The sequence below is a fragment of the Schistocerca cancellata genome, chromosome 10 (assembly GCF_023864275.1).
Source record: "Schistocerca cancellata isolate TAMUIC-IGC-003103 chromosome 10, iqSchCanc2.1, whole genome shotgun sequence".
Classification (NCBI taxonomy): domain Eukaryota; kingdom Metazoa; phylum Arthropoda; class Insecta; order Orthoptera; family Acrididae; genus Schistocerca; species Schistocerca cancellata.
The window spans coordinates 193,266,105-193,293,926 of NC_064635.1; the positions used below are offsets into that span (position 1 = coordinate 193,266,105).

The 27,822-nt window shown below is 43.1% G+C and overlaps 1 protein-coding gene across 1 annotated transcript in view; it reads right to left on the reverse strand.

The window, feature by feature from the left end:
* The window catches only part of LOC126106476 (ammonium transporter Rh type B), a 165,121-nt gene that overhangs the window by 112,399 nt on the left and 24,900 nt on the right, over positions 1-27,822 (reverse strand). The window contains exon 3 of the mRNA XM_049912776.1: positions 22,435-22,624. Within this exon, the coding sequence (XP_049768733.1) occupies positions 22,435-22,624 (190 nt within the window). The remainder of the gene's footprint in view (positions 1-22,434; positions 22,625-27,822) is intronic.

A 27,822-nucleotide genomic window follows, 5' to 3' on the forward strand; every position in this document is an offset into this window, starting at 1 on the left:
TCGAAGCATTTGAGATGTGGTGCTATAGACGAATGTTGAAAATTAGGGGGACTGGTAAGGTAAGGAATGAGGAGGTTCTACGCAGAATCGGAAAGGAATGTGGAAAACACTGATAAGGAGAAGGGACAGGATGATAGGACATCTGCTAAGACATGAGGGAATGACTTCCATGGTACTAGAGGGAGCTGCAGAGGGCAAAAACTGTAGAGGGAGACAGAGATTAGAATACTTCAAGCAAATAATTGAGGACGCAGGTTGCAAGTGCTACTCTGAGATGAAGAGGTTAGCACAGGAAAGGAATTCGAGGCGGGCCGCATCAAACCAGTCAGTAGACTGATGACCAAAAAAAAAAACTGCAGTCTGCCATGTTTCGGTCGGCCCAGTTCTCTTCAGTCCGGCAGAATCGTGGCGTCATCGCTGTTTAGAATTCGCCACTTGTTCGGGGGATGACGAACGTTCACAGGTCCGGTGGCTGTTTGCACAATGAGTTAGTTTAGCGATATAACGTCAGAAGCGTTTAAGAATGGATGGTAATAACGGAAGAGAAGGATGAGAATTCTCTATACAAGGCGGTCCATTGATAGTGACCGGGTCAAATAAGCATCAAACGAAAAAACTACAAAGAATGAAACTCGTCCAGTTTGATGGGGGAAACCAGATGGCGCTATGGTTGGCCCGCTAGATGGCGCTGCGATAGGTCAAACGGATATCAACTGCGTTTTTTTAAATAGGAACCCCCATTTTTTATTACATATTCGTGTAATACGTAAAGAAATATGAATGTTTCAGTTGGACCACTGTTTTCGCTTTGTGGTAAATGGCGCTGTAGTAGTCACAAACGTATAAGTACGTGTTATCACGTAACATTCCGCCAGTACGGACGGTATTTGCTTCGTGATACATTACCCGTGTTAAAATGGACCGTTTACCAATTGCGGAAAAGGTCCATATCGTGTTGATGTATGGATATTGTGATCAAATTGCCCAACGGGCGTCTGCTATGTATGCTGCTCGGTATCCTGGACGACATCATCCAAGCGACCGGACCGTTCGCCGGATAGTTACGTTATTTAAGGAAACAGGAAGTGTTCAGCCACATGTGAAACGTCAACCACGACCTGCAACAAATGATGATGCCCAAGTAGTAGCTGTTGTCGCGATTAATCCGCACATCAGTAGCAGACAAATTGCGCGAGAATCGGGAATATCAAAAACGTCGGTGTTGAGAATGTTACATCAACATCCATTGCACCCGTACCGTACTTCTATGCACCAGGAATTGCATGGCGACGACTTTGCACGTCGTCTACAGCTCTGCCACTGGTCATAAGAGAAATTACGGGACGATTACAGATTTTTTGCACGCCTTCTATTTAGCGACGAAGCGTCATTCACCAACAGCGGTAACGTAAACCGGCATAATATGCACTATTGGGCAACGAAAAATCCAAGATGGCTGCGACAAGTGGAACATCAGCGACCTTGGAGGGTTAATGTATGGTGCGGCATTATGGCAGGCAGGATAATTGGCCCCCATTTTATCGATGGCAATCTAAATGGTGCAATGTATGCTGATTTCCTCCGTAATGTTCTACCGATGTTACTACAAGATGTTTCAATGCATGACAGTATGGTGATGTACTTCCAACATGATGGATGTCCGGCACATAGCTCAAGTGCGGTTGAAGCGGTATTGAATAGCGTATTTCATGACAGATGGATTGGACGTCGAAGCACCATATCATGGCCCGCACGTTCACCGGATCTGACGTCTCCGGATATCTTTCTGTGGGGAATGTTGAAGGATATCTGCTATCGTTATGCACCGACAACGCCTGACAACATGCGTCAGTGCATTGTCAATGCACGTGCTAACATTACAGAAGGCGAACTACTCGCTGTTGAGAGGAATGTCGTTACACGTATTGGCAAATGCATTTTGAGCATTTATTGCGTTAATGTAGTATTTACAGGTAATCACGCTGTAACAGCATGCGTTCTCAGAAATGATAAGTTCACAAAGGTACATGTATCACATGGGAACAACCGAAATAAAATATTCAAACGTACCTACGTTCTGTATTTTAATTTAAACAACCTACCTGTTACCAACTGTTCGTCTAAAATTGTGAGCCATATGTTCGTGACTATTATAGCACCATCTATCACAAAGCGAAAAAAGTGGTCCAACTAAATCATTCATATTTCTTAACCTACTACACGAATATGTAATAAAAATGAGGGTTCCTATTTAAAGAAACGGAGTTGATACGCGTTTGACCTATGGCAGCGCCATCTAGGGGGCCAACCATAGCGATATCTATTTTCCCCCTTCAAGCTAGACAAGTTTCGTTCTTTTTACTTTTTTCCTTTGACGCTTATTTCGTGAGATATTTGGCCCGGTCACGATCAATGGACCACCCTGTATACAGGGTGATTATTATTAAACTTCCAAAACGCTGTAGAAATAACGCTGCTGGTCAGAATGAAGTGAAATTGCAACGGAATATTATCGGAGAAGGAGGAAAACATATGGCAGAAGAAAAAAAATAGTGTAAAAATTGATCAATAGATGGCGCTGTATGTGGCTGAATATGTAAATAAAAACACCTGTAATGCGCACGACCCTTTGAAGTTGGTATAACACTGCTTTTCATCCCTTCACGTCTGCGACGTTCACCATGGCTGTGTCAATGCAGGATCGCGCTCTGCTTGTATAGCTGTATTACAAGAATGATGACTGTGCACACGTCGCTCCGCAGAAGTTCCGGACACTGAAGGGTTTGAAAAAAAGGCGTTAGTCCGAAGACTGCCGTGAGTCGCGAGAAAATGATTCGGAAAGACGGGTGCTTTTGGTGTGCTACCTGGTAAAGGGAGGAAACGAATTGATTCGACGTCAATGGAAGCAGTGGTCACAGCAATGCAGGAGGAGACGAGAGGTGGTGTGCAAACGCCTAGTGCACGGAGAATTGCCCGAACACTGGACGTACCCGTGAGCGCATTGCGTAAAATCCTACGCAATATCCTTCTTTGCTATCCGTTCAAAACTACGAATGTGCACTAGTTGCTTCCTGTTGACCTGCCAGCAAGAGAGACTTTTACTTTAGAATTTCTTGCTCGCGTGGAAGTGGACAATGGTTGGCGGTGGAAGATTTTGTGGACAGACGAAGCCCACTTCCATCTGACAGGATATGTCAATAAGCAAAATTGCCGAATATGGGGAACGGAAAATTCACAAGCAAATCAACCAGTACCACTTCATCCTGGAAAGGTCACTGTGTGATGCGGATTTACGGCATCATTTATCATCGGGCCATCTTTTTTTCGAAGAGGCAGGTGCTTCCGGTCCTGTTACCTGTAGCGTCACTGGTAAGCGCTATGAGTGTCTTTTGGGCAACCACGTCATTCCAGCTCTCCAACAGCGTGGATGTGTGGATGGGATCATTTTTATGCATGATGGCGCACCTCCGCACATTGCAAATCCAGTTAAGCAGCTGCTGAAGAGCCATTTCGGAAATGTTAGAATTATCAGCCGCCATTTCTCTACAGTCTGGCCGTCCTGATTACCTGATCTTAATATTTGTGACTTTCGGCTGTCGGACTATCTGGAAAGTGTCTTCAGTGTTCCGATTGCAGACTCAGCTGCATTGAAGGCACGCATTGCGCAACACATTCTGAATGTGACCCCGGAAACACTTCGATCACTTGTGGAATGTGCTGTTTCTCGATTTCAACTTGTTGCAGAGAACGGTGGACAGCGTATTGAACATGTTTTGCGCCAGTCACATGGAAATTAATAATCGGATTTGATTCTGATTGAAGCTTTTTATGCAGTTTTTGAACTCAGGACAATGAAAAACCAATATTGGTTAAAAACAGTCTTGGTTGCAATATTAGTTTTTTTTATTTTTCAACGAATCATTTCGCCTTATTTAGGCATCTTTAGGTTATCTAAATAGAAAACAGAGAACAAATACATCTATTTAACAATCGCGATCGCGTTGTGCAGACTTGGATAACCTATAAGCATGTATAAACAGATCACTTATTGAAAATATAAACAGATCACCTATTGAAAGAGCAAATATCTTAATTTCGTATTTCTTAAGAATCCTTTAGTCACTGTAACCAAAGGGCATCGTCGAATATATCAGGCCAACATTGCCTTCGTTAAACTCGGTAAAAACTAGAAATATAAAATAGTAAAATCATTACCTTTTTTTAGATGGACGCGAGAGGCACCAAGATCTGCATAACGCGTTCCCGTTCACAGGAGCGTGTAACAGTAAGATGGGGGCTCAGGTACGTAGTAAGCATAATGCGCCCCAGCGTCGTGTGCCAGTACTGAAACCTCTAATACAGAATCACCTCAAGAGGTGGCGCTGCGACGCACCAGTGATTAAAAATGAGATCGTAAACTGGATATACATACCCACTAAAACTTTATAAATGTAATGCAAATAAAACATTGATAAGATGGAATTACTAGGGGCAACACCTGTGCTTAACTTAAGCTACATTTTTTGACGAAGTAAAACGTAAATGAAGGAGGGAAATTTAAAATGAGAAAACAAGGTGTATAATACAACACACAGATGCAGTACATAAACAGATTTTTCGTATCATATACCACTAGAACGAGAACATTAAAAACAGGACCGTAATTTCAAATAAAGAGGCCGCCCATATAACACTCATAGTGCGTCATTCGGAGCTAGAAAGTGCAGCAAGAAAACTTTTTTTTATACAAAATAGAAGTAAAATTATTAGGACTGGAAGAATGAAAAACCAATGTTATTGATGCTCTTTATACGGTTTTTGGCCTCAGTACAATTAAAAACAGATGTGACTGATTCTTGTTATGCGATTTTTAGTCTCAGGACGATTAAATACCGATTTTTTTCCATCCGATATGATATGACTTTGCCGTGGTGGATGGGCTTACGTAGCTAACAGTATCACACCTGTACACCCATGTTCACAAAGTAGTACAGTTTGTTTAACGTCAAACGTACACCTTAGGCATTGTTGTATGATTCATTTGTCACTTGTAATCGACCACTATTATTATTATTATTATTATTATTATTATGCTTATAGCGCTATTTATGGCTGCATTTTGTAACTATTTATTTTTCTTCTACCATACGTTTTCCCCCTTCTCCGATAATATTCCGTTGCGATTTGACGTCATTCTGACCAGTGGTGTTATTTCTACAGTGGCTTGAAAGTTTACCTTACAATCAGCCTGTATATTATGCAGTCGCATACGTGACAGGCACAGCAAAATTTGCTATGAAACGGTATTACAATATTGTACAAAAAGGATTTAAAGATTTAGTTGATAATGAAAGAGCAAAAAATTGCAACTATCGACAGACGGGTTTCATGGATCTGAACATCAAAAAGCATGTGAAGAAACGGGTTGAGTGAACAGTAACAATACCTGAAGTCGCACGCATTATTCCGCTTTCGAAGGAACTGAACTAAGATTTTAAAGACTTTATATGTCCTGAAAAATACATTGGTTAAGTCAAGGGAATGAGTGGAACTATTTTCTCATTTAAAACTCGCTTCAGTTGGATTTATGAAGGAAAAAGTAGTGAATGAACGAAAAATTTCAATATACGGAATGGATTGCAGACTTCGCATTTTTAAATGGACGTGACGGAGCACTACCCAAAATAAGACACTGCAAGGTGAGAAACAACTTATTTCTGATTTCAGCGGTATGTATTTAAAAATAAAATGGCCTTAGAGAACGAACCAATCCGGAGAAACAAAGTCTACATCCATAAGCGAGGTAGTGTCAAAGAAAACGCGAGATCTGAAGAATTCATTGTGCCCTTGAAAGTATTACGAAGATAGTTTCCTAAAGTGCCAATCTTTATATCTGTTTTCTAGTTGTTTCAGAGACCCGCTGTGCTATCCAGTCTAAATGCGGTTTTTAGGCAGCTACCCACATCCCACTAGGTAAATTACCGGACTGGCACCAATGTCCAGCATACCGAGCGATTTGAGGCACGGGTGAGCATATTGGACCCACATTCGGGAGGACGACGGTTCAAATCTCCGCCCGGTCAGGCAGATTTAAGTTTTCCGTGATTTCCTTAAATTACTCCAGGCAAATGCCGCGATGATTGCTTTGAATTGGACACGATCAATTTCCTTCCCCATCCTTTCGTAATCAGAATTTGCTCTCTGCCTCTAATGACTCCGCTGTCGACCAGCCGTTAACCCCTAATCTTCCTTCTTTTCCACGTCCTGACACAGTTACACTTCCCAAACATTTAGAAAACGTTCTCAGTCTTTGTCGTAAGATAAAAGTAGACACAGACCGTTGGGGTGCACAAATTTCCTCCCACTGAGGAGGGGTTGGAGGAAGGTGGAATTAACACACCGACCCCATCTAGATACCGATTGATGGCCAGTGCCTTTGTATGATAAAAATTGTAAATTTGTAGTGATTATGACATTTTTTACGGTATAAGGTTTATACATTGTGTGAAATTTTTTCAAATATTTCGAAAAAAAATGGTTCAAATGGCTCTGAGCACTATGGGGCTTAACATCTTAGGTCGTCAGTCCCCTAGAACTTAGAACTACATAAACCTAACTAACCTAAGGACATCACACACATCCATGCCCGAGGCAGGATTCGAACCTGCGACCGTAGCAAATATTTCGACATTGGTGTGCAAAACGAACATCTTAGGTCGTCAGTCCCCTAGAACTTAGAACTACATAAACCTAACTAACCTAAGGACATCACACACATCCATGCCCGAGGCAGGATTCGAACCTTGCGACCGTAGCAAATATTTCGACATTGGTGTACAAAACTAAAGACAAAGGTAACTCTGTCATGATCATTCACAGTCAAGTATCATACCTCGATGAAATCTGAAACTTTCATAGAAAAACCGGTGCGGTATACTACAGTATAGAAAGTAGCTGAAAGAAATGCGTAATGAAACGAAGAGAAACGACACTTTTATTTAAAGACAATAATAACAATGAAGTCACTGCGATTAGCGATGGTCTCCAGGACAGTACAAAAGCCAGGGCATGATCCTCAACAGCGTGTGTAATCACCACAGGTGAGAGCACATGCTGGCCGCAAGGTTCGTAAATACGAAATGGCAGTTCCTGTGATGTGAAGAATACGATGCAACGTTCCTTCGGACGTACCTGCAGCTGTATAATGGAACGATGACAAAGAAAATTCGTGTTCTATCGGGACTCGAACCCGGTTTTCCCTCTTCATGCGAGCGATCGCTTCAACCACTTCTTCTACCCGGTGTCCCTCTCACAGCCAAACCCAAACGTCCATAGGTCGTCGTCCATGTGTTGCGCAGCCATGTCCGAAGGAAGCACACTACTGACCATTAAAATTGCTATACCAATAAGAAATGCAGATGATAAACGGGTATTCATTGGACAAATACACTAGAACTGACATATGATTACATTTGCACGCAATTTGGGTGCAAAGATCCTGACAAATCAGTACACAGAACAACCACCTCTTGCCGTAATAACGACCTTGATACGCCTGGGCATTGAGTCAAACAGAGTTTGGATGGTGTGTACAGGTACAGCTGCCCATGCAGCTTCAACACGATACCACTGTTCATCAAGAGTAGTGACTGGCGTATTGTGACGAGCCACTTGCTCGGCCACCATTGAACAGACGTTTTCAATTGGTGAGAGATCTGGAGAATGTGCTGGCCAGGGCAGCAGTCGAACATTTTCTGTATCCAAATAGGCCCGTAGAGGACCTGCAACATGGGGTGGTGCATCATCCTGCTGAAATGTAGGGTTTCACAGGGATCGAATGGAAGGTAGAGCCACGGGTCGTAACACATCTAAAACGTAACATCCACTGTTCAAAGTGCCGTCAATGCGAACAAGAGGTGACCGAGACGTGCAACGAATGGCACCCCATACCATCACGCCGGGTGATACGCCAGTATGGCGATGACGAATACAAGCTTCCAATGTACGTTCACCGCGATTTCGCCAAACACGGATGCGATCATCATGATTCTGTAAACAGAACCTGGATTCATCCGAAAAAATGACGTTTTGCCATTCGTGCACCCAGGTTCTTCGTTGAGTACACGATCGCAGGCGCTCCTGTCTATGATACAGCGTCAAGGGCAACCGCAGACACGGTCTCCGAGCTGATAGTCCATGCTGCTGCAAACGTTGTAGAAATGTTCGTGCAGATGGTTGTTGTCTTGCAAACGTCCCCATCTGTTGACTCAGGGATCGAGATGTGGCTGCACGATCCGTTACAGCAGTGCGGATAAGATGCACGTCATCTCGACTGCTAGTGATACGAGGTCGTTGGGATGCAGCAGGGCGATGCGTATTACCCTCCTGAAGCCACCGATTCCATATTCTGCTAACAATCGTTGGATCTCGACCAACGCGAGCAGCAATGTCGCGATACGATAAACCGCAATCGCAGTAGCCTATAATCCGACCTTTATCGAAGTCGGAAACGTGATGGTACGCGTTTCTCCTACTTACACGGGGCATCACAACAACGTTTTACCAGGCAAACTTTCCTCATGTCAGCACGTTGTTGGTGTCGCCCCCGGCGCCAACATTGTGTGAATGCTCTGAAAAGCTAATCACTTGCATATCACAGCATCTTCTTCGTGTCGATTAAATTTCGCGTCTGTAGCACGTCATCTTCGCGGTGTAGCAATTTTAATGGACAGTAGTATATTTACCAGTAACTAGCGGGCCTGCGAGTTAGTAATACAATCTCTCTAATGGACGGGAAAAACATTAATAGATGTACGTGTACGTGTATGACACATGGATGACCACATATGGAAGTTTGGGTGTCGCCCTGCGTCGTTTTTGGATACCCGAAATACACTCATTCTCATATGTTAAGGATAATTGCAGAATGTGGTGCCACTCAACGTGGCACTGCAGAAAACTGGCGCTAATAGCACAGGCACACAGGGAACACACACGACACAGACCTGTAAGTCCACGGTATTGGTCATAAGTTGAGAAAACCGTCCCGAAACACATGTGCTACAAAACGCCACTGTTTCCTGCGCATGTGCCGCGACATCAATATGGGATATGATTACCATGCTCACGTACAATGGCCGCACAACGGGTTGGCATACTCTCGATCAGGTGGTCGAGCAGCTGCTGGGCTGGGCTTGTAGGGCACATCCTGCGACACAACATCATCATTGGAACAATAGCAGAAGGAGCTACTGAGGGAAGGAATCGGCGGGGGCGACCTAGGATATCATACATGCAACAGATCATGAATAACGTTGGATGTAACACACGTGGAAATGAAGAGGAAGGCAGACAGAAAAGAGGAATGGCGCACTGCTGCAAACCAACCTCAGGGCTGAACACTAAAAGAAGAAGAAGAAAGAGTTCTTATGGTTGGGCGTTTCATTTCTCCGCCAACGGCTTTCACAACTACTAGACGTTCGTTGGCACATATCGACGTGCTGCAATATGGCTCCACAAAGCATCACGAACGTGGTCGTTGGCATTTAAATCGGGGGAAGGGGCATGCCAAGCCATTCGCCGAATGTCCTCTCACTGCAAGAGCTCCAGGACCTGCGCCATTCGATGCGGTCGCACACCGTCATCCATAAAAATGGAGTTAGGGCCAAATCCACGCCTGAAAAAAATGGGTGCAGTCCCACAATTACGTAGACCGGTGAGAGTACCATGATCAAAGATTTGAAGGTCAGTACACCTAGGCAACATCATGCCTCCTTTCACTACAACACTTACGCCATCAGTTCGTCGTGGCCCACATTATGAAAGAAAAAAATATTGATTATTGTCTGTTCGTCTCACTGTATATTTATTTCAGCTATCTTCTGTGCTGCCCGGTAGCTGTTCTTTCTGTGAATGCTCCAAATTCGTAAAACAACAGTAGGCTACTGTGGACTACAATAAGAAAGCGTACATTACAGCCCGCATCTCGTGGTCGTGCGGTAGCGTTCTCGCTTCCCACGCCCGGGTTCCCGGGTTCGATTCCCGGCGGGGTCAGGGATTTTCTCTGCCTCGTGATGGCTGGGTGTTGTGTGCTGTCCTTAGGTTAGTTAGGTTTAAGTAGTTCTAAGTTCTAGGGGACTGATGACCATAGATGTTAAGTCCCATAGTGCTCAGAGCCATTTGAACCATTTTTTTGCGTACATTACAGCAGTTTTCCTTGTAGCCTTGATCAGTTAAGTTCGTAACCGCGTTACCTGTATGTATGTTGTGTTGCATACATATCGGGCGTTATCTCATTTCGATTACTTTGTTTGCGTCTCTCATAGTGTCTTAATAGATTCCACTACAGACCGGAACCGTCTAGAACCGGAGTGAGGGCTGCATAGTCTATGGAAAATTCTTGTTCTACATAATTATCCTCCTGTTTATTCCAAAGAAATAAACAGAATTTATAGCAAAATCTATATTTTCAATATTTAATTCAGGTTTTTGTCAGCAATTATTGATTTATAACGTGAAACGGATGGATTTCGTAGTAAAAATTAATAGCAATACAGAACTATCATATAGCGCTAGAAAACGCAGTTTCCTTAAAATAAAAAAATAAACTAACTTCGGTTTAACAGTTTGTCGAGCTTATATAAAATATGTTTCTCTTATTCGTAAACAACCTTCACGTTTATCGATAATAACAGGAAATGCTTGTCTTTGAGCAAGACAAAAAGAACTGTAGATTCAGTACAATATTACAATAATTATTATGTACATTTTTTTACGTTTGTTGTACTGTCATCAAAAGTAACTGTTTGTGTGAAAACATACAAGTCACGCAATCAACTAATTTTTATTACTTATACAACGCATTTTATATTTTTAAGGATATAAAATACACAGTGGACTAACACTGAGCGACATACGATTGTAATTATGTGCAAAATAAACAAACTAAACTCTTCGGCTCCCACTTTTTCTCTCACACGATTATTTAAGTTTCTTTCCCTATCAATACTACCGGAAATTCTGCCATCTACTACGTCATTTATGGATTGTACCAAAACTAACGAACCGTGGTTTTGGTAGAGCGCAACACCAGCAGTGCCTCATCACACGAAAGTTATGTTCGTCCTTAAGTTTTGCAAGCGTGTTGTAAGTAAAAATAGAATAAGAAGAACCTTTGTTAACTCCCTTTCGTCATAACATTAAATATGTGACAGTAAGTCACAGGACAACTAATCTCACATAAAAACTGACGCGTATGATCCTCTTGGTATTTTTCTCGTTGAATTTTTGGTGGACGAATTTTTTACAATTTTTATTTGTAGTCTAACATGTCAAAATAGTGGGAGAATCAAAATTAATTGACTATTCTCTTTTTAAAAAAGTGTTCACGGTGGAAAGGGATAAGAGAGGGTAGCATTCGTGTCTATAGGGTGAGGCACTTAAATGGGCTGAATAACTCAGCCACTTTTAGCGGCAGAAGACAAATCTTTGGAACGAAATCTGCTTATCTTGAAGGGGGACATAGTGTGGTGTCCATCATTTCTTCGTAGGTGGAGGGGTAGAGGAGATGTGATAGTCATCTTTATTACTTTAAGGTGGGTAGGACGTCAAACCGGCGGACTTCGAGGAGGAGAGGCACCACAGGACATTTTAATTTGCAGTGTCTATACTTTTACAAATAAATTCATAAAACTTTCTCAGCATGAGCAGGAAGGATTCAGAATTCACACTCATAACAGAGGAAGTTCAAAAACACGAAAAAATAATATTTTTTAAATGTGAAATTTCATGATATTTTTTTCACTTACTGTTGGCTGCATTTGTTGCTATAGGTACACTTTTCTTCATAAGTAAGAGAGATTCCTCGATGAATTTTGCACAGCTTACAAACCATACTTACAGGTGTATGAAACTCTAGAATTTATTTAATTTATGAAAAAATGAATGAGCTGTTACATTTTAAACTTCATGTTTAGAGAAAACTCGAATTTTATAGTTAATTATCTCAATGTTTACCACAGTTTTTAACATATTTGGTAAATTCTAGAGTTTCATACACCTGTAAGTATGGTTTGTATGCTGTGCAAAATTCATCGAAGAATCTCTCTTACTTATGAAGAAAAGTGTACCTACAGCAACAAATGCAGCTAATACCATGTAAAAAATTTTTTTGTTATGTTTTTGAACTTCCGCTGGTATGAGTGTGAATCCTGAATCCTTCCTGTCCATGCTAACAAAGTTTTATGAATTTATTTGTAAAAGTATAGACACTGTAAATTAAAATGTCCTGTGGTGCCTCTCCTGCTCCAAGTCGGCCCGTTTGACGTCCTACCCCCCTTAAGAGGTTTGCAGTGTTATTATTATTTACCATTTAATGCTAAGTTTGAAGATGTGTACAACGTTTTCAGCTCTGATATATATGAGGGTCCTTTAATTATGTAGTATCAGCGACAAACAATGGGTACGCTACGTGGTTGCTTTAGTGATACGTCGAATGTAAACAACATTCCTCTCACTGGAGGTTTCGTGTGTTTATCTGTTGCACGAAGACCATCGAATAGAAACAACATTCCACTCACTGCAGGTTTCGTGTATTTATCTGCTGTACGAAGACAGTTAGCTGTGGTTCGCTGTCATAGCGAGTAGACTAAATCTTCGGAAAGTTGTCAGATCTTCACAATGTTTTGCACAATAGCTGAGAAAGTTGATACGGCTTTTATTTACGGCGAATGTCACAAGAATATGAGAGCAGCAGTTCGATCGTATGCTGAGACATGTCCTGATCGTTTACCACCCTTTTCAAATATAAGATAAACATTTCAGGAAACAGGAAACGTCGGTATAATAAAACGTAAACTGTTCAAATGAGCAACCGACGAGCGACACGCAACTGACATCTTAGCATCTGAGCCGGCCGGAGTGACCGAGTGGGTTAAAGGCGCTACAGTCTGGAACCGCACGACCGCTACGGTCGCAAGTTCGAATCCTGCCTCGGGCATGGATGTGTGTGATGTCCTTAGGTTAGTTAGGTTTAAGTAGTTCTAAGTTCTAAGGGACTTATCACCACAGCAGTTGAGTCCCATAGTGCTCAGAGCCCTTTGAACCATTTTTTCTTAGCATCTGTATCACACAGTCCACGTGTTAGTACAAGACAGCTCGATGCGAGACTGGAATCAAAGAAATATTCTGCGGATACTACATTCCAACAAATTTCATCCATACTACATGTTACTTCACCAAGAGCTCCAAGGCGATGACTTTCGACGAAGAGTAACAATTCTCCGAATGGGGGCTACGGAAACTGCAAATAGATGATATGTTCTTGACCAAAATGTTATTTACGGATGAAGCATCATTTACAAATCATGAGCACGTTAATCATCGCAACGTGGGCTACTGATCCGCTGAAAACCCGTAGTTGTTAAGAGAAGTGGACAAATAAGGACCACGTTCAGCCAACGTGTGGTGTGGTCCTCTAAATAATCGAATTACTGATCCTATGTTGTTGATGGGAACGTAAAAATCGGAAGGGTGAGTTGATTTTACAACAGAGGTACTGCCACTATTAGCAGAAGACATCCCATTGGTCAAACGACAAGTCATTTAGTAACAACACCGCAGATGTCCTACACAGTCTGTATGGAGAATTAATGAAGTTCTGTACAACTCATTTTAAGATCTTTGGATTAGTCGGTCTGGCAACACAAAATGCACAAAATGGTCTGCTCGTTAGCCAGACCTAATGCCTCTGGACTTTTACTTGCGGGGTAAATTGAAACATCAGGCTTACAATGAAATCCTAACCTCTCGTGAAGACATGCGATATCCACCACCGTCTCCTCATGAAAATGTATGCATCACTGCACTGCACTTCGCGGAACACAGTGGTTTAAACTGAGACGTGATCTATTTAGCAAAGTTACACATCCTTACAGTGCGGTGCGCCAAACTTTATTTGCTTCATCAGGTTTGCTGCTGCGCTGTACTTTTATGTTCATCAATTTCTGGCACTAGCCATTTTCCGTTCCCATTGGTAAATCACAAAATTTGTTAGGGCCAAATTAACATCACTCAGGACACGCTATAGTCATTCACACTTAAGTATTACATTTCAATATTTATATCAGGTTCAACTAGGGTAATATTCAGATCAGATCGCGTTTCTTCCTTAGACAGACTTCATTTGCGTGTGTATTATCTAACGTTTGGAAATTTGTTTAGTTAGTATGCGCACGTGAATTCTCAGGGCACTTCTAGGAAAGCATTTTGGACAGTTATTCTTTCAAAACTCGTTTTCTAATTTTACGTAGAATTTTTAACCTATTAGCTTTGTGTGTTGGAACTGCAAGTCATTTAGTGTTACATCACGCATTGCAGCACTGCGTAATATAGAATTTCGCAGGAACAGCTTCTAGTTTTCTAATTAATTTGTTAAAAGTTCATTAAAAATACAGTTACTCATTTCCAGATAGTTTTGACGACTCATTTTATCATATAGTGTTTTCACAGTCACACCACTTGAATTGTTCAGGATAACAATACAAACACACACACACACACACACACACACACACAAGCGCGGGCGCGCTGTCGCTCGACGTTAATAAACAGAAAACGAGCTCAGTTTACAAAATGGTTCAAATGGCTCTAAGCACTATGGGACCTAACATCTGTGGTCATCAGTCTCCTAGAACTTAAAACTACTTAAACCTAACCAACCTAAGGACATCACACACATCCACGCCCGAAGCAGGATTCGAATCTGAGACCGTTGCAGCAGCGCGGTTCCGCACAGAAGCGCCTAGAAACGCTCGGCCACAGCGGCCGGCTCAGTTTGCAGAACACAACAAAAAACATAACGAGTTACAAAGTGTCTGAGTGATTCATCTGGAGTGTCTTAGGTGGGTCACCTTGTATAAATGTTCTCTGTTCATAGCAACTAAAGCACTGGATATACCGAGCTGAACAATTCGCCATTTTGAATCCCAATCCGAGGTCAGTATTGTAAGCTTCGCGTGGCTTAGGAATGTGAGTTAAGATAATTTTGTTTAATTTTATTTTTCCACAGAATCAAATGGTTGAGTGTGCAGTTCCAAACTGATCAAATAGTAGCAGACATGGTCGCTACAAGTTTTATCGCTTACGTTTAGATATAGATAGGCGGAAAAGGTGGCCTGTAAATTCAAGGCGCCAAGACTGGACACCAAACTCGGGCAAATACCTATGTGATGTAAGAAAAACGCTTTTACTATTTGTTTTAGAAATAGACGTGCATACAGAGCGATGGTAATGGAATTATATATACGAGAAGTATGTTTATTGTAATATTCCTGCAGATGATGTTTTATTTTAAATGACTTCTGACAGATTTCTTTTAAAGTTTTTGAAATAGTCAATATAATTGGATTCAGTAATGTCCTTTGAACACTCATGCAATTCCCTCTTGTGCTGACATGAAATATTTATGCCTGTTGCGTTCCATTTTAACATTATTCCGTAGTTGTCTACGAATGCAACTCTTACTTAGCGTAAACTTAAGTAGATGTACCATATACACTGAAGAGCCAAGGAAACTGGTACACCTGCCTAATATCGTGCAGGATCTCTGCGAGTCCATGCCGCATCACCACGTGACATGGACTCGACTAATGTCTGAAGTAGTGCTGGAAAGGAATGATACCATAAATCCATAAGAGTACAAGTGGGTGGAGATCTCTTCTGAACAGCACGTTGCAAGGCATCCCTGATACCCTCAATAATGTTCATGTCTGGGGAGTTTGGTGGCCAGCGGAAGTGTTTCAACTCAGAAGAGTTTTTCTGGAGCCATTGTGTGGCAATTCTGGACGTGTGGGGTGTCGCATTGTCCTGCTGGAATAGCCCAAGTCCGTCGGAATGCACAATGGGCAGGTGATCAGATGCACCACACCACTGCACCGTCTCCACCAGCCTGAACAGGCCCCTGCTGGCTTACAGGGTCCATGAATTCATGAGGGTGTCTCCATACCCGTACACGTCGATCCAATCGACACAATTTGAAACCAGACTCGTCCGACAAGGCAACATGTTTCCAGTCATCAACGCTCCAATATCGGTGTTGACAGGCCCAGAAGAGGCGTAAAGCTTTGTGTCTTGCAGTCATCAAGGTACACCAGAGGACCTTCGGCTCCGAAAGCCCATGCCCATGATGTTTCGTTGAATGGTTCGCACGCTGACGCTTGTATGGCCCAGAAATTTGCGAAAGGGTTGCACTTGTGTCAGGTTGAATGATTCTCTTCATTCGTCTTGGGGCCGTTCTTTTTCTGACCGCATCGATGACAGAGATTTGTTGTTTTATCGGACTCCTGATATTTATGGCACATTCTGGAAATGGTCGTACGGGAAAATCCCCACTTCATCGCTACCTCGGAGATGCTGGGTCCCATCGTTCGTGCGCCGACTATAACAGCACGTTTAAACTCACTTAAATCTTGATAACCTGCCAGCGTAGCAGCAGTAACCGATCTAACAACTGCACCAGATACGTGTTGTCTTATATAAGCGTTGCCGGCCAAAGCAATATTCTGCCTTGTTACATATCTCTGTATTTGAATACGCACGCCTATATCAATTTCTTTGGCGCTTCAGTGTATAAACCTGAAAATACTATACTGGTAACGCATTTTAACTGTACTTGGTCAATATTTAGAACACCAGCGTATGAATGATAATTAATTGTGTGAAATATAATGGGACTTAACTGCTAAGGTCATCAGTCCCCAAGCGTACACACTACTTAACCTAAATTATCCTAAACACAAACACACACAACCATGTCCGAGGTAGGACTCGGACCTCCGCCGGGACCAGCCGCACAGTCCATGACTGCAGCGCCTCAGACCGCTCGGCTAATCCCGCGCGGCGATAATTAATTGAAACTCTCAGCTGCCGACAGGTGTTGTTGATATACCTCGATGGGGACAGCTGAAAATGTGAGCCCCGACCGACACTCGAACCCGGGATCTCCTGCTTACATGTCAGGCGCTATATCCATCTGAGCCACCGAGGACGCAAATGAATAGCATGACTACAGGGATTTATCCCTTGCACGCTTCCCGTGAGACCCACATCCCAGTCTGTACACCATCTACATACGTAATGTATCTAATAGATTCATCTGTGTCCTCGGTGGCTAAGATGGATAGATCGTCTGCCATGTAAGCAGGAGATCCCGGGTTCGAGTGCCGGTCGGGGCACACATTTTCAGCTATCAACAACACCTGTCGTCAATTGAGGGTTTCAATTAATAATCATTTATTCTAGGAAAGCTGCACGGTCATGGTCAGATACTATCTTCATATACCAAGGTATGACTTACGTAGTATGTACACTACTGGCCATTAAAATTGCTACACCACGAAGATGATGTGCTACAGACGCGAAATTTAACGGACAGGAAGAAGATATGCAAATGATTAGCTTTTCAGAGCATTCACACAAGGGTGGCGTCGGTGGCGACACCTAAAACGTGCTGACATGAGGAAAGAATCCAACCGATTTCTCATACACAAACAGCAGTAGAATGGCGTTGCCTTGTGAAACGTTGTTGTGGTGCCTTGTGTAAGGAAAAGAAATGCATACCATCACGTTTCAGACTTTGATAAAGGTCGGATTGTCGCATATCGCGATTGCGGTTTATCGAATCGCGATGTTGCTGCTCGCGTTGGTCGAGATCCAATGACTGTTAGCAGAATATGGAATCGGTAGGTTCAGGAGGGTAATACGGAACGCCGTGCTGGATTTCAACGGCCTCCTATCACTAGCAATCGAGATGAGAGGCATCTAATACGCATGGCTGTAACGGATCGTGCAGCCACGTCTCGATCCCTGAGTCAACAGTGGGGACGTTTGCAGGACAACAACCATCTGCACCAACAGTTCGACGACGTTTGCAGCAGCATGGACTATCAGCTCGGAGACCGTGGCTGCGGTTACCCTTGACGCTACATCACAGACAGGAGCGCCTGCGATGGTGTACTCAACGACGAACCTGGGTGCACGAATGGCAAAACGTCATTTTTTCGGATGAATCCAGGTTCTGTTTACAGCATCATCATGGTCGCATCCGTGTTTGGCGACATCGCGGTGAACGCACATTGGAAGTGTGTATGCGTCATCGCCATACTGGCATATCACCCGGCGTGATGGTATGGGGTGCCATTGGTTACACGTTTCGGTCACCTCTTGTTCGAATTGACGGCACTTTGAACAGTGGACGTTACAGTTCAGATGTGTTAAATGGTTCTGAGCACTATGGGACTTAACATCTATGGTAATCATTCCCCTAGAACTTAGAACTACTTAAACCTAACTACCCTAAGGACATCACACAACACCCAGTCATCACGAGACAGAGAAAATCCCTGTCCCCGCCGGGAATCGAACCCGGGAACCCGGGCGTGGGAAGCGAGAACGCTACCGCACGACCACGAGCTGCGGACGCAGATGTGTTACGACCCGTGGCTCTATCCTACATTTGATGCCTGCGACACCCTACATTACAGCAGGATAATGCACGACCGCATGTTACAGATCCTGTACAGGCCTTTCTGGATACAGAAAATGTTCGACTGCTGCCCTGGCCAGCACATTCTCCAGATCTCTCACCAACTGTAAATGTCTGGTCAGTGGTCGCCGAGCAACTGGCTCGTCACAATACACCAGTCACTACTCTTGATGAACTGTGGTATCGTCTTGAAGCTGCATGGGCAGCTGTACCTGACGCGCCATCCAAGCTCTGTTTCACTCATTGCCCAGGCGTATCAAGGTCGTTATTACGGCCAGAGGTGGTTGTTCTGCGTACTGATTTCTATGCACCCAAATTGCGTGAAAATGTAATCACATGTCAGTTCTAGTATAATATATTTGTACAATGAATACCCGTTTATCACCTGCGTTTCTTCTTGGTGTAGCAATTTTAACGGCAAGTAGTGTAATTGAATGAATCCTCGTCTAGTCACCTAGTTTATTTGCTTGCCTCTTACAGTCAAATGTAAGTCAATACGTTTACTACGCTGTAATACTATCTGCGCAAATAACGTACATTTGTTGACCTTAAGAGCATATTAAAAAGTGTATATGTTCCGTAAACGAGCGCCTTCAACGTGGGATTCTAAACGGCGGATTGTTGGTCTTGTACTATACAGTCCTCTAAAAGCAGCAAATACGTCACACTGTAGAAAAGCGAATGGTAATCAACGAATATTATTAGGAGGTGGTGGTAAGTTCCTATGGGACCAACCTGCTGAGGTTCTCGGTCCCAAACCTTACACATTTCTTAATCTAACTTGAGCTAAGGACATCACACACAACCGTGCCCGAGGGAGGACTCGCACCTCCGACGGGGGGAGCCTCGTGAACCGTGGCAAGGCGCCTGAGACCACGCTGCTACCTCGCGCGGCAATATCTTCGACCATAAATATAGTAGACTGGCCCTGACGTCATTTTCGTGGCTGCAACATCTCTGGGATAAAGGCACGTGAGTGTTGGCAAAACATGGTTGTTTCGTGTTGCGCTTATGACTGTACTCGGCGTTTTGTCGGGGGAAATAGTATTACATTTCACGTGTAAGTGCTTCTATGACAGTGCAGATGCGTTTATTGAAATCTGCTGACGTGACTTTTATATGTTTGTTACACTTGAAACAGAGCATCACGTAAATTAAAGTGTTGAACGCGATGCCTGTAAAGTCAGACTCATATTTCATTTTGGAAAGTATCTCTGATAATTCGGCTACAGAAGTAAGTATAACTGTTTCTCGTTCCTACTCATAGGTTCCCTAAGGATGAAAACCGAAGACAGCTTTGGATACAGGCCCTGAAACGGAAAAACGTTAAGCCATCTGCAGATACGCGCCTTTTTGTATACACAAGTGAGATTGTAATAAGGTAAGAGCACCTATAGTCGACACATGAAGAGAATTTTTTTCTACCTTCTAATACTATTAAATAAATGTGGGCTCTAAAATTATTTTCTGAAACTTCAAAGTCTCACCTTTCAACTAACATATCATTTTTTTTTAACTGATAGTCTAAATGTTGTGGATTGGCAAGACAGCCAACCCACCATGAGGAAGCCGAAAAGCACGCGTTTTAGCTCACGCAGGCTGGCGTGAGGTCTGGAACAGGACACGGAAACGAGACTAGTAAAAAAGGACGTAGCTTCTGGAATACTTAACTTTAATCCATAATTGGTGAACATCGCTCTTGACGGTACATGTTTTACAGCATCAATAGTAACTGCTAATGGCGCCTTGCTAGGTCGTAGCAAATGACGTAGCTCAAGGCTATGCTAACTATCGTCTCGGCAAATGAGAGCGTAATTTGTCAGTGAACCATCGCTAGCAAAGTCTGCTGTACAACTGGGGCGAGTGCTAGGACGTCTCTCTAGACCTGCCCTGTGGCGGCGCTCGGTCTGCAATCACTGATAGTGGCGACACGCGGGTCCGACGTATACTAACCGACCGCGGCCGATTTAATGGCTACCACCTAGCAAGTGTAGTGTCTGGCGGTGACACCACACTAAACTTTTGTAAAAATAGTAGGAACTGAACCTTTGAAGTGAACCTAAAATTGATACTCTAAAATGGACTTGCTCCTAAAGTCGACAATTTTGGCACCTATAGTTGACATAATTCCCATATCCCGTTTTCTTTTATAAGTGACTAGAGCTCAAAACGCGGCGAATCCAATGTTTAAAGTTTTGACACGAGCCCACTCTTACTGTTTAAAAGAATTTTAATGACATTTTACTTTAATTGATAGTTTGTAGTAATTTCGACCCGTTGCTCACCAGAGGGGCGTTCGATGTATTTGTTAGATTTTATAAATGGTACTGTGAACAAATCCAGGTCAAATGTAGTTCTGACATAATTTTCCGCAAATAAAAAAGTAATTTTTGTTGTAAGCGTTTGGCAGTCAACTGAGAAATGTGGGTAAAATACGATACAAACATAGGATGGCAGACCGCTGATTTGAAATCCCACCACGTTTTGCCAACAGTCACGTGGTTTATGTTGGAGCCACACCAGCCCTATAGCTTCTACACAGCAAGGCCAGTCTACTAAAGTGCGCGTCATTTATGACGGCGGCCGAGTTTAGGTTCCTTCTGCGCATCTGACGTCACAAAACACAATCAGCCAATGAACAGAGAACGACGTTGCCAGAGCTCGACTGCAGTGCAGAGCACGGACGAGTGTTTTCAGTTTTCGAAACGTTCAGTCATAAATAAAATAATTGAACAAAAGCAATGTCTTGATAGCAGACTTTCTTTTATAGAAAGTTTGGAAAAAGCATTATTTATACCAATCGCTTCATATTCTATTAATTAATTAAACCAAACAAGCAATAAGCCTCCTAATTCAGGCGACAGCAAGGAAAGGTGTTTGAATCATTCTCACTAACCGCTTTTTCGCAATAAAGAACAGCGGTAATTGCTTATTTCCTATTGTACTTCGACGAAACGTGAGTAATTCATAATCATACCAACAGTGTTTGTCGGTATTTTGCATGACATTTTAAAGTCCTCCAGGAGATATATTGAACGATGAGGTGTGTTAGTGTAATGGTTAAAGCGTTTGGTTGCTAAGCGAAAGGTTCAGAGTTCAAACCTTGAAGGTGACAGTGAAGGTGCTAAATTGTGCTACTGCTAAAGACTCATTCTTTGAATGCTGAAATTTATGACTGTCACATTATTTATGTCAATTCATTGTAGCCATTTTTGTTACTGTTTTTGTGGAAAAAAACTCTTGATCGATGCTAATGCTTAATATTTTCTTTGTTTAAAAACAATATCGGAGTGTCTTACTTCATGAATTTTATTCGTTTCAATGTAATTTTTTGAAATTTCTAGTGGCAGCTACAATCGACCTTACGGAAACTATACACTATGGACTTTTACCTCTGCAAACTCTTCAAAATTTCGTGCAATGGTTTACTGCATCTAATGCTGCACAATAACTGCGTTGAACATCGCAACAAAATTAAGTCATTTATGGGGGGAAGGTATCAGTCATAAAGATGTGTAAAAATCAAATTTTGGGCCAAATAGTTTTGTGAAATCGAGTGATAGTGTCATAGCAGTCGAAACACCGTGTGTCTGCACAGGCGAGCAGTGCAATGATGACAGAATGCGGGGAGCACGTCTCTGTAGCAGCGAAACGGTTAATGCGGCCGTGGTGGCTTTACATCATAAACTGCGTGCTCCCCCCTAAACGTAAGTTTGCGAACTATACTATGGCGCTGCTTCTCTTAGCGCGTACAATTGGCAACGCAGCAATCTCCCGTGTCTGGGCAGGCATGCGCGAACTGCCAAGGTAAAAGAATTGAACTATAGTATCTATGGTCGAAGAGCAGTATTGTCGGGTCAATAGGTGCAAGCTGTTTTGGGAGATGTGCTCACTTGATGATGCCGATGTGTATGCTGCCGTCGCGGGGGTCCTTGTCGTAGAAGCCCTTGCAGAGGATGGACCACTGGAGCAGCAGCGCCGCCAGCAGGAAGTTGAAGCCCACCGAGCTGTAGCCGTAGCGGCGCAGGAAGGTCATCAGGAAGCCGAAGCCGGCGAACATCATGACGTGCACGTCCTGGAACACTGCCGCACCGTCCTTCTGCACTCGCGCCTCTCCACAATCACCATACTACGACTGTTGCCCACAAACTAATGCTCCGCATTTTTTTCTCCAGCAGTTCTTTATTGAACATGATGAAGACTACACACACGAAAGATTGGTGTTTTATCTACACACCCTATATTTCTACGTAATCTCCATCCCGTTCTACAGGGTGGTCCATTGACAGTGACCGGGCCAAATATCTCACGAAATAAGCGTCAAACGAAAAAACTACAAAGAACGAAACTCGTCTAGCTTGAATGGCGAAACCAGATGGCGCAATGGTTGGCCCACTAGATGCCGCTGCCATAGGTCAAACGGATATCAAGTGCGTTTTCTTAAATAGGAACCCCCATTTTTTATTACATATTTGTGTAGTACATTGTAAGACGTTGTGGTCTCCTCACCTTCATTACTTATATATACTGCGCTCACAATCATATTCCACACATCAAGACGCTTCATTCGAACCCAAACTCGATAAGATAAAGTCAATGTTGTATGAATTCATGTAAACGATATGCAAATAACTAAAAAATCGCAAGTGCGTACCGTGGTTGAAATACTCGAGGCTGGTGTACACACATACATTCCAGACACGACGGTCACAGGAGCTTTTAGTTTGAGAGAGGCAACCGCACACCAGGAGGCCCGTCCCAACCTATCTACATCGGCCGATGGCCGACCATGGAGCGGACAGCGTGGGCGCGAGTGGAAAGTGGGGAACAACCCAGAGTTCAGCTTAAAAGCAAATTCCGCTACATTGTGTGGGAGTCGCCAGCCTAGGCATTCTTTACACATAGCACACAGTTTCAGAGATTTTCACAGGCAGACAGCAAACGCCAAACGCCGATACTACAGATTTCCGGATTGGTCGCCTTAAATGAAACGTCACTCTCCCGTTTTAGAAGAGCAATGCTGATTGGCAGAGGACATTCCTGGCGCCTTGAGCTGAATGAGTAATGGAAGAGACCGAAAGATATACCCCTTCACGTCTGGCATGGAGAGGGCCCGTTCCGTAGTCGCTCTTGGAGCGAAGAACATGTAATGAGAGCGTGCACGCTCGTACGTGTACTCAAAGAGCGAGGAACAAGTCTCTCCTCAGTACTTCACTGGGAGTGTACCTCTGTCGAGAGCAAATCGAGGTGCGACTCTATATGGAGTCGTTGCGATTAAGTGTTGTTCACTGTGTTGGCCGCCACACTTATTGTGCTGTGTGAACAGACAGAGCTATAGTTAAATGCCTGCGAGCGAATTTTTGAGTGGCATCGAGGTGGACTGGTTATCTGACCGGTGTACCACGCCAATAGCTAGACTAGGGGCGAATAGGAGTCCTTGACTTCATCAAGGCGTAGGGAGAGTTTGATTGGCGTAGGTCAATCCAGATAGAACGAGAGTTATCTTATTTCTCAGCAGCGACCGGCGCAGACAGCAGTCATCGCAGATTACGGTATTGTGCGCTACAGCTTTTGCGAGCCCCATATTTCCTCCACAACAGTACACTTCACTGCATTTCACACGTGACAGCCTTGACCGTACCTAGCAACATTCTAACAGATAATTATTGAAGTTGAGTAGGTGCGGCTCTCAGCCATTCTGCCAAGTCAATAACAATCTTAAACTTTGTACAGAAATTTCACTAGCGAATCCTATCCTTGAGAGGTAACTTCACATTCCGAAAAGAACCAGGAAATAACATGTTAAGTTCATAACTAAAAGTGCCACTGTGATTCCCCAGAATCTTTGCAAAAATAAATAATAATTTTCGTTAGTTTCATGTTTTTCTTACACTAACTATCTCTACTCCAGTACCCAAGTATCCCACTAGTTACGTAAGAAATTTTGTGAATTTTTGTGTCATTTCCTTACAGCAGACGACTGCAGAAGATATTTATTGCTGAAAGGTTTTCAGGCATTTCTCTTTAGAACATTAGGAGCTTCTGTCTGACTTCTGTAGTAGTGTGGGGGTGGAAACTGCATCTTGCAGGAGCCACAGGGTAAAGGGTACATCTCAGATTAATCCGTTGCGCAGAATAACAGAATACAACCGACATGTCACCACAGAACGTAAAGAAATCTTAATGTTTTAGTTGGACCACTTTCTTCGCTTTGTGATACATGGCGCTGTAATAGTCACAAATGTACAAGTACGTGGTATTACGTAACATTCCGCCAATGAGGACGGTATTTGCTTCGAGATACATTACCCGTGTTAAAATAGGCCGTTTACCAATTGTGGGAGAGGTCTATATTGTGATCAAAATGCCCAACGGGCGTATGCTACGTATGCTGCTCGGTATCCTGGACGACATCATCCAACTGTCCGGACCGTTCGCCGGATAGTTACGTTATTTAAGGATACAGGAATTGTTCAGCCACATGTGAAACGTCAACCACGACTTGCAACAAATGATGATGCCCAAGTAGGTGTTTTAGCTGCTGTCGCGGCTAATCCCCACATCAGTAGCAGACAAAATGCGCGAGAATCGGGAATCTGAAAAACGTCGGTGTTGAGAATGCTACATCAACATTCATTGCATCCATACCATATTTGTATCCACCAGGAATTGCATGGCGACAACTTTGAACGTCGTGTACAGTTCCGCTACTGGGCACAAGAAAAATTACGGGACGATGATAAATTTTTTGCACGCATTCTATTTATCGACGAAGCGTCATTCACCAACAGCGGTAACGTAAACTGGCTTAATATGCACAACTGGGCAACGGAGAATCCACGATGGCTGCGACAAGTGGAACATCAGCGACCTTGGCGGGTTAATGTATGGTGCGGCATTATGGGACGATGGATAATTGGCACTCATTTTATCGATGGCAATCTAAATGGTGCAATGTATGCTGATTTCCTACGTAATGGTCTACCCATGTTACTACAAGATGTTTCACTGCATGACAGAATGGCGATGTACTTCTAACATGATGGATGTCCGGCACATAGCTCCCGTGCGGCTGAAGCGGTATTAAATAGCGTATTTCATGACAGGTGGATTGGTCGTCGAAGCACCATACAATGGCCCGCACGTTCACCGGATCTGACGTCCCGGGATTTCTTTCTGTGGGGAAAGTTGAAGGATATCTGCTATCGTTATCCACCGACAATGGCTGACAACATGCGTCATCGCATTGTCAATACATGTGCCAACATTACGGATGGCGAACTACTCGCTGTTGAGGGGAATGTCGTTACACGTATTGCCAAATGCATTGAGATTGACGGACACCATTTTGAGCATTTATTGCATTAATGTGGTATTTACAGGTAATCACGCTGTAACAGCATGCGTTCTCAGAAATGATAAGTTCACAAAGGTACATGTTTTACATTGGAACAACCCAAATAAAATGTTCAAACGTACCTACGTTCTGTATTTTAATTTAAAAAACCTACCTGTTACCAACTGTTCGTCTAAAATTGTGAGCCATATGTTTGTGACTATTTCAGCGCTATCTATCACAAAGCGAAAAAAGTGGTCCAGCTAAATTATTCATATTTCTTTACGTACTACACGAATATGTAATAAAAAAATGGGGGTTCCTATTTTTAAAAAAACGCATTTGATATCCGTTTGATCTATGGCAGCGCCATCTAGCGAGCCATCTGGTTTCCCCCTTCAAGCCAGACAAGTTTCCTTCTTTGTAGTTTTTTCGTTTGATGCTTGTTTCGTGAGATATTTGGCCCGTTCACAATCAATGGACCACCCTTTATATGTCGACTATGCTACAAATATAGCACCAGTCTTATCCATCATCTATCAGAGATCATTGGAAGAGCGGAAAGTTCCATGGGACTGGAAGAAGGCCCAGGTCATAGCAATCTATAAAAAGGGTAGAAAATCGGATCCATATAATTACCGGCCAATTTCACTGTCATCGATTTGTTGAAGAATCCTGGAACACATTTTGTGTTCAGACATAATGACCTTTCTAGACTCTGAGAAGCTCATCTGCAGAAACCAGCACGGTTTTAGGAAACAGCGGTTATGCGAGACACAGCTGGCCCTCTTTGTGCATGATATACAACAGGCTCTAGATACCGGCTCGCAGGTTGATGCCATATTTCTCGACTTTCGAAAGGCGTTCGACTTAGTTCCGCACTGTCGCTTGCTCCAAAACGTGCGCGCTTGCGGTCTATCCGATCACATATGCGGTTGCATAGGAAGTTTTCTAACAGACAGGAAGCAGTATGTCGTCCTGAACGGGCTGACTTCAACAGAAATAAGAGCAACTTCAGGTATGCCCCAGGGCAGCGTAATAAGTCCGCTGCTTTTTACGATTTACATAAACGATCTGGTTGATTGTATTGACAGCGGCATTGGACTGTTTGCTGATGATGCTGTAGTCTGCAGGAAAGTAGTATCACACGAAACTTCTGAACAAATCAATGAGGATTTGCAGAAAATAAATGCGTGGTGTAATGATTAGTAGTTATCTCTCAATATTAGTAAGTGTAACCTACTGCGTATAATAAGGCGAACATCCCCGTTAATGTACGAGTACAAAATATATGCCCAGTCTTTGGAAGCGGTAGCATCCGTCAAGTATCTGGGTGTGACGATTCGAAGTGATCTGAAATGGAATGATCAGATTACATAAGTAACAGGTAAGGCAAACTCTAGATTGAGGTTTATTGGTAGCATCCTGAAGCGATGCAGTCCTTCAACAAAGGAAATACCTTACAATACGTTAGTTCGTCCAGCCTTATTGTTCGTCTGTACCCCACCCTTACCAGCTGGGTCTTATTCAAGAGATTGAGAGGTCCAAAGAAGAGGAGCAAGATTCGTGACTGGTACATTCAGCCATCGCGAGAGCCTTACAAATCTCATAGAAAGTTTGAAGTGTGACACACTTGGAGATAGACGGCGCGCTAAACGGAAGGGGCTGCTCACTACATTCCGAAATCCGATCTTCGTCGAGGATGTAGAGCATGTACAGGATGCATAAAAAAATGTATACACACTTTGAACTGTCATAGACAATTTATTTCCCGTTCTACAAGGTTAAATATGTGTGAGAAAGTAATGTTATGTTTCTTCAACAGGTGGCAGCAGTGGCAAGGAAGTAACTGCAACATGGCGGACGTGCTTTTGAGCTTTGAAGAGCGTAAGCAGATAATTAATTGGTACTGGAAGTTTGATAATGTAGCTGTGGTTCGAAGACA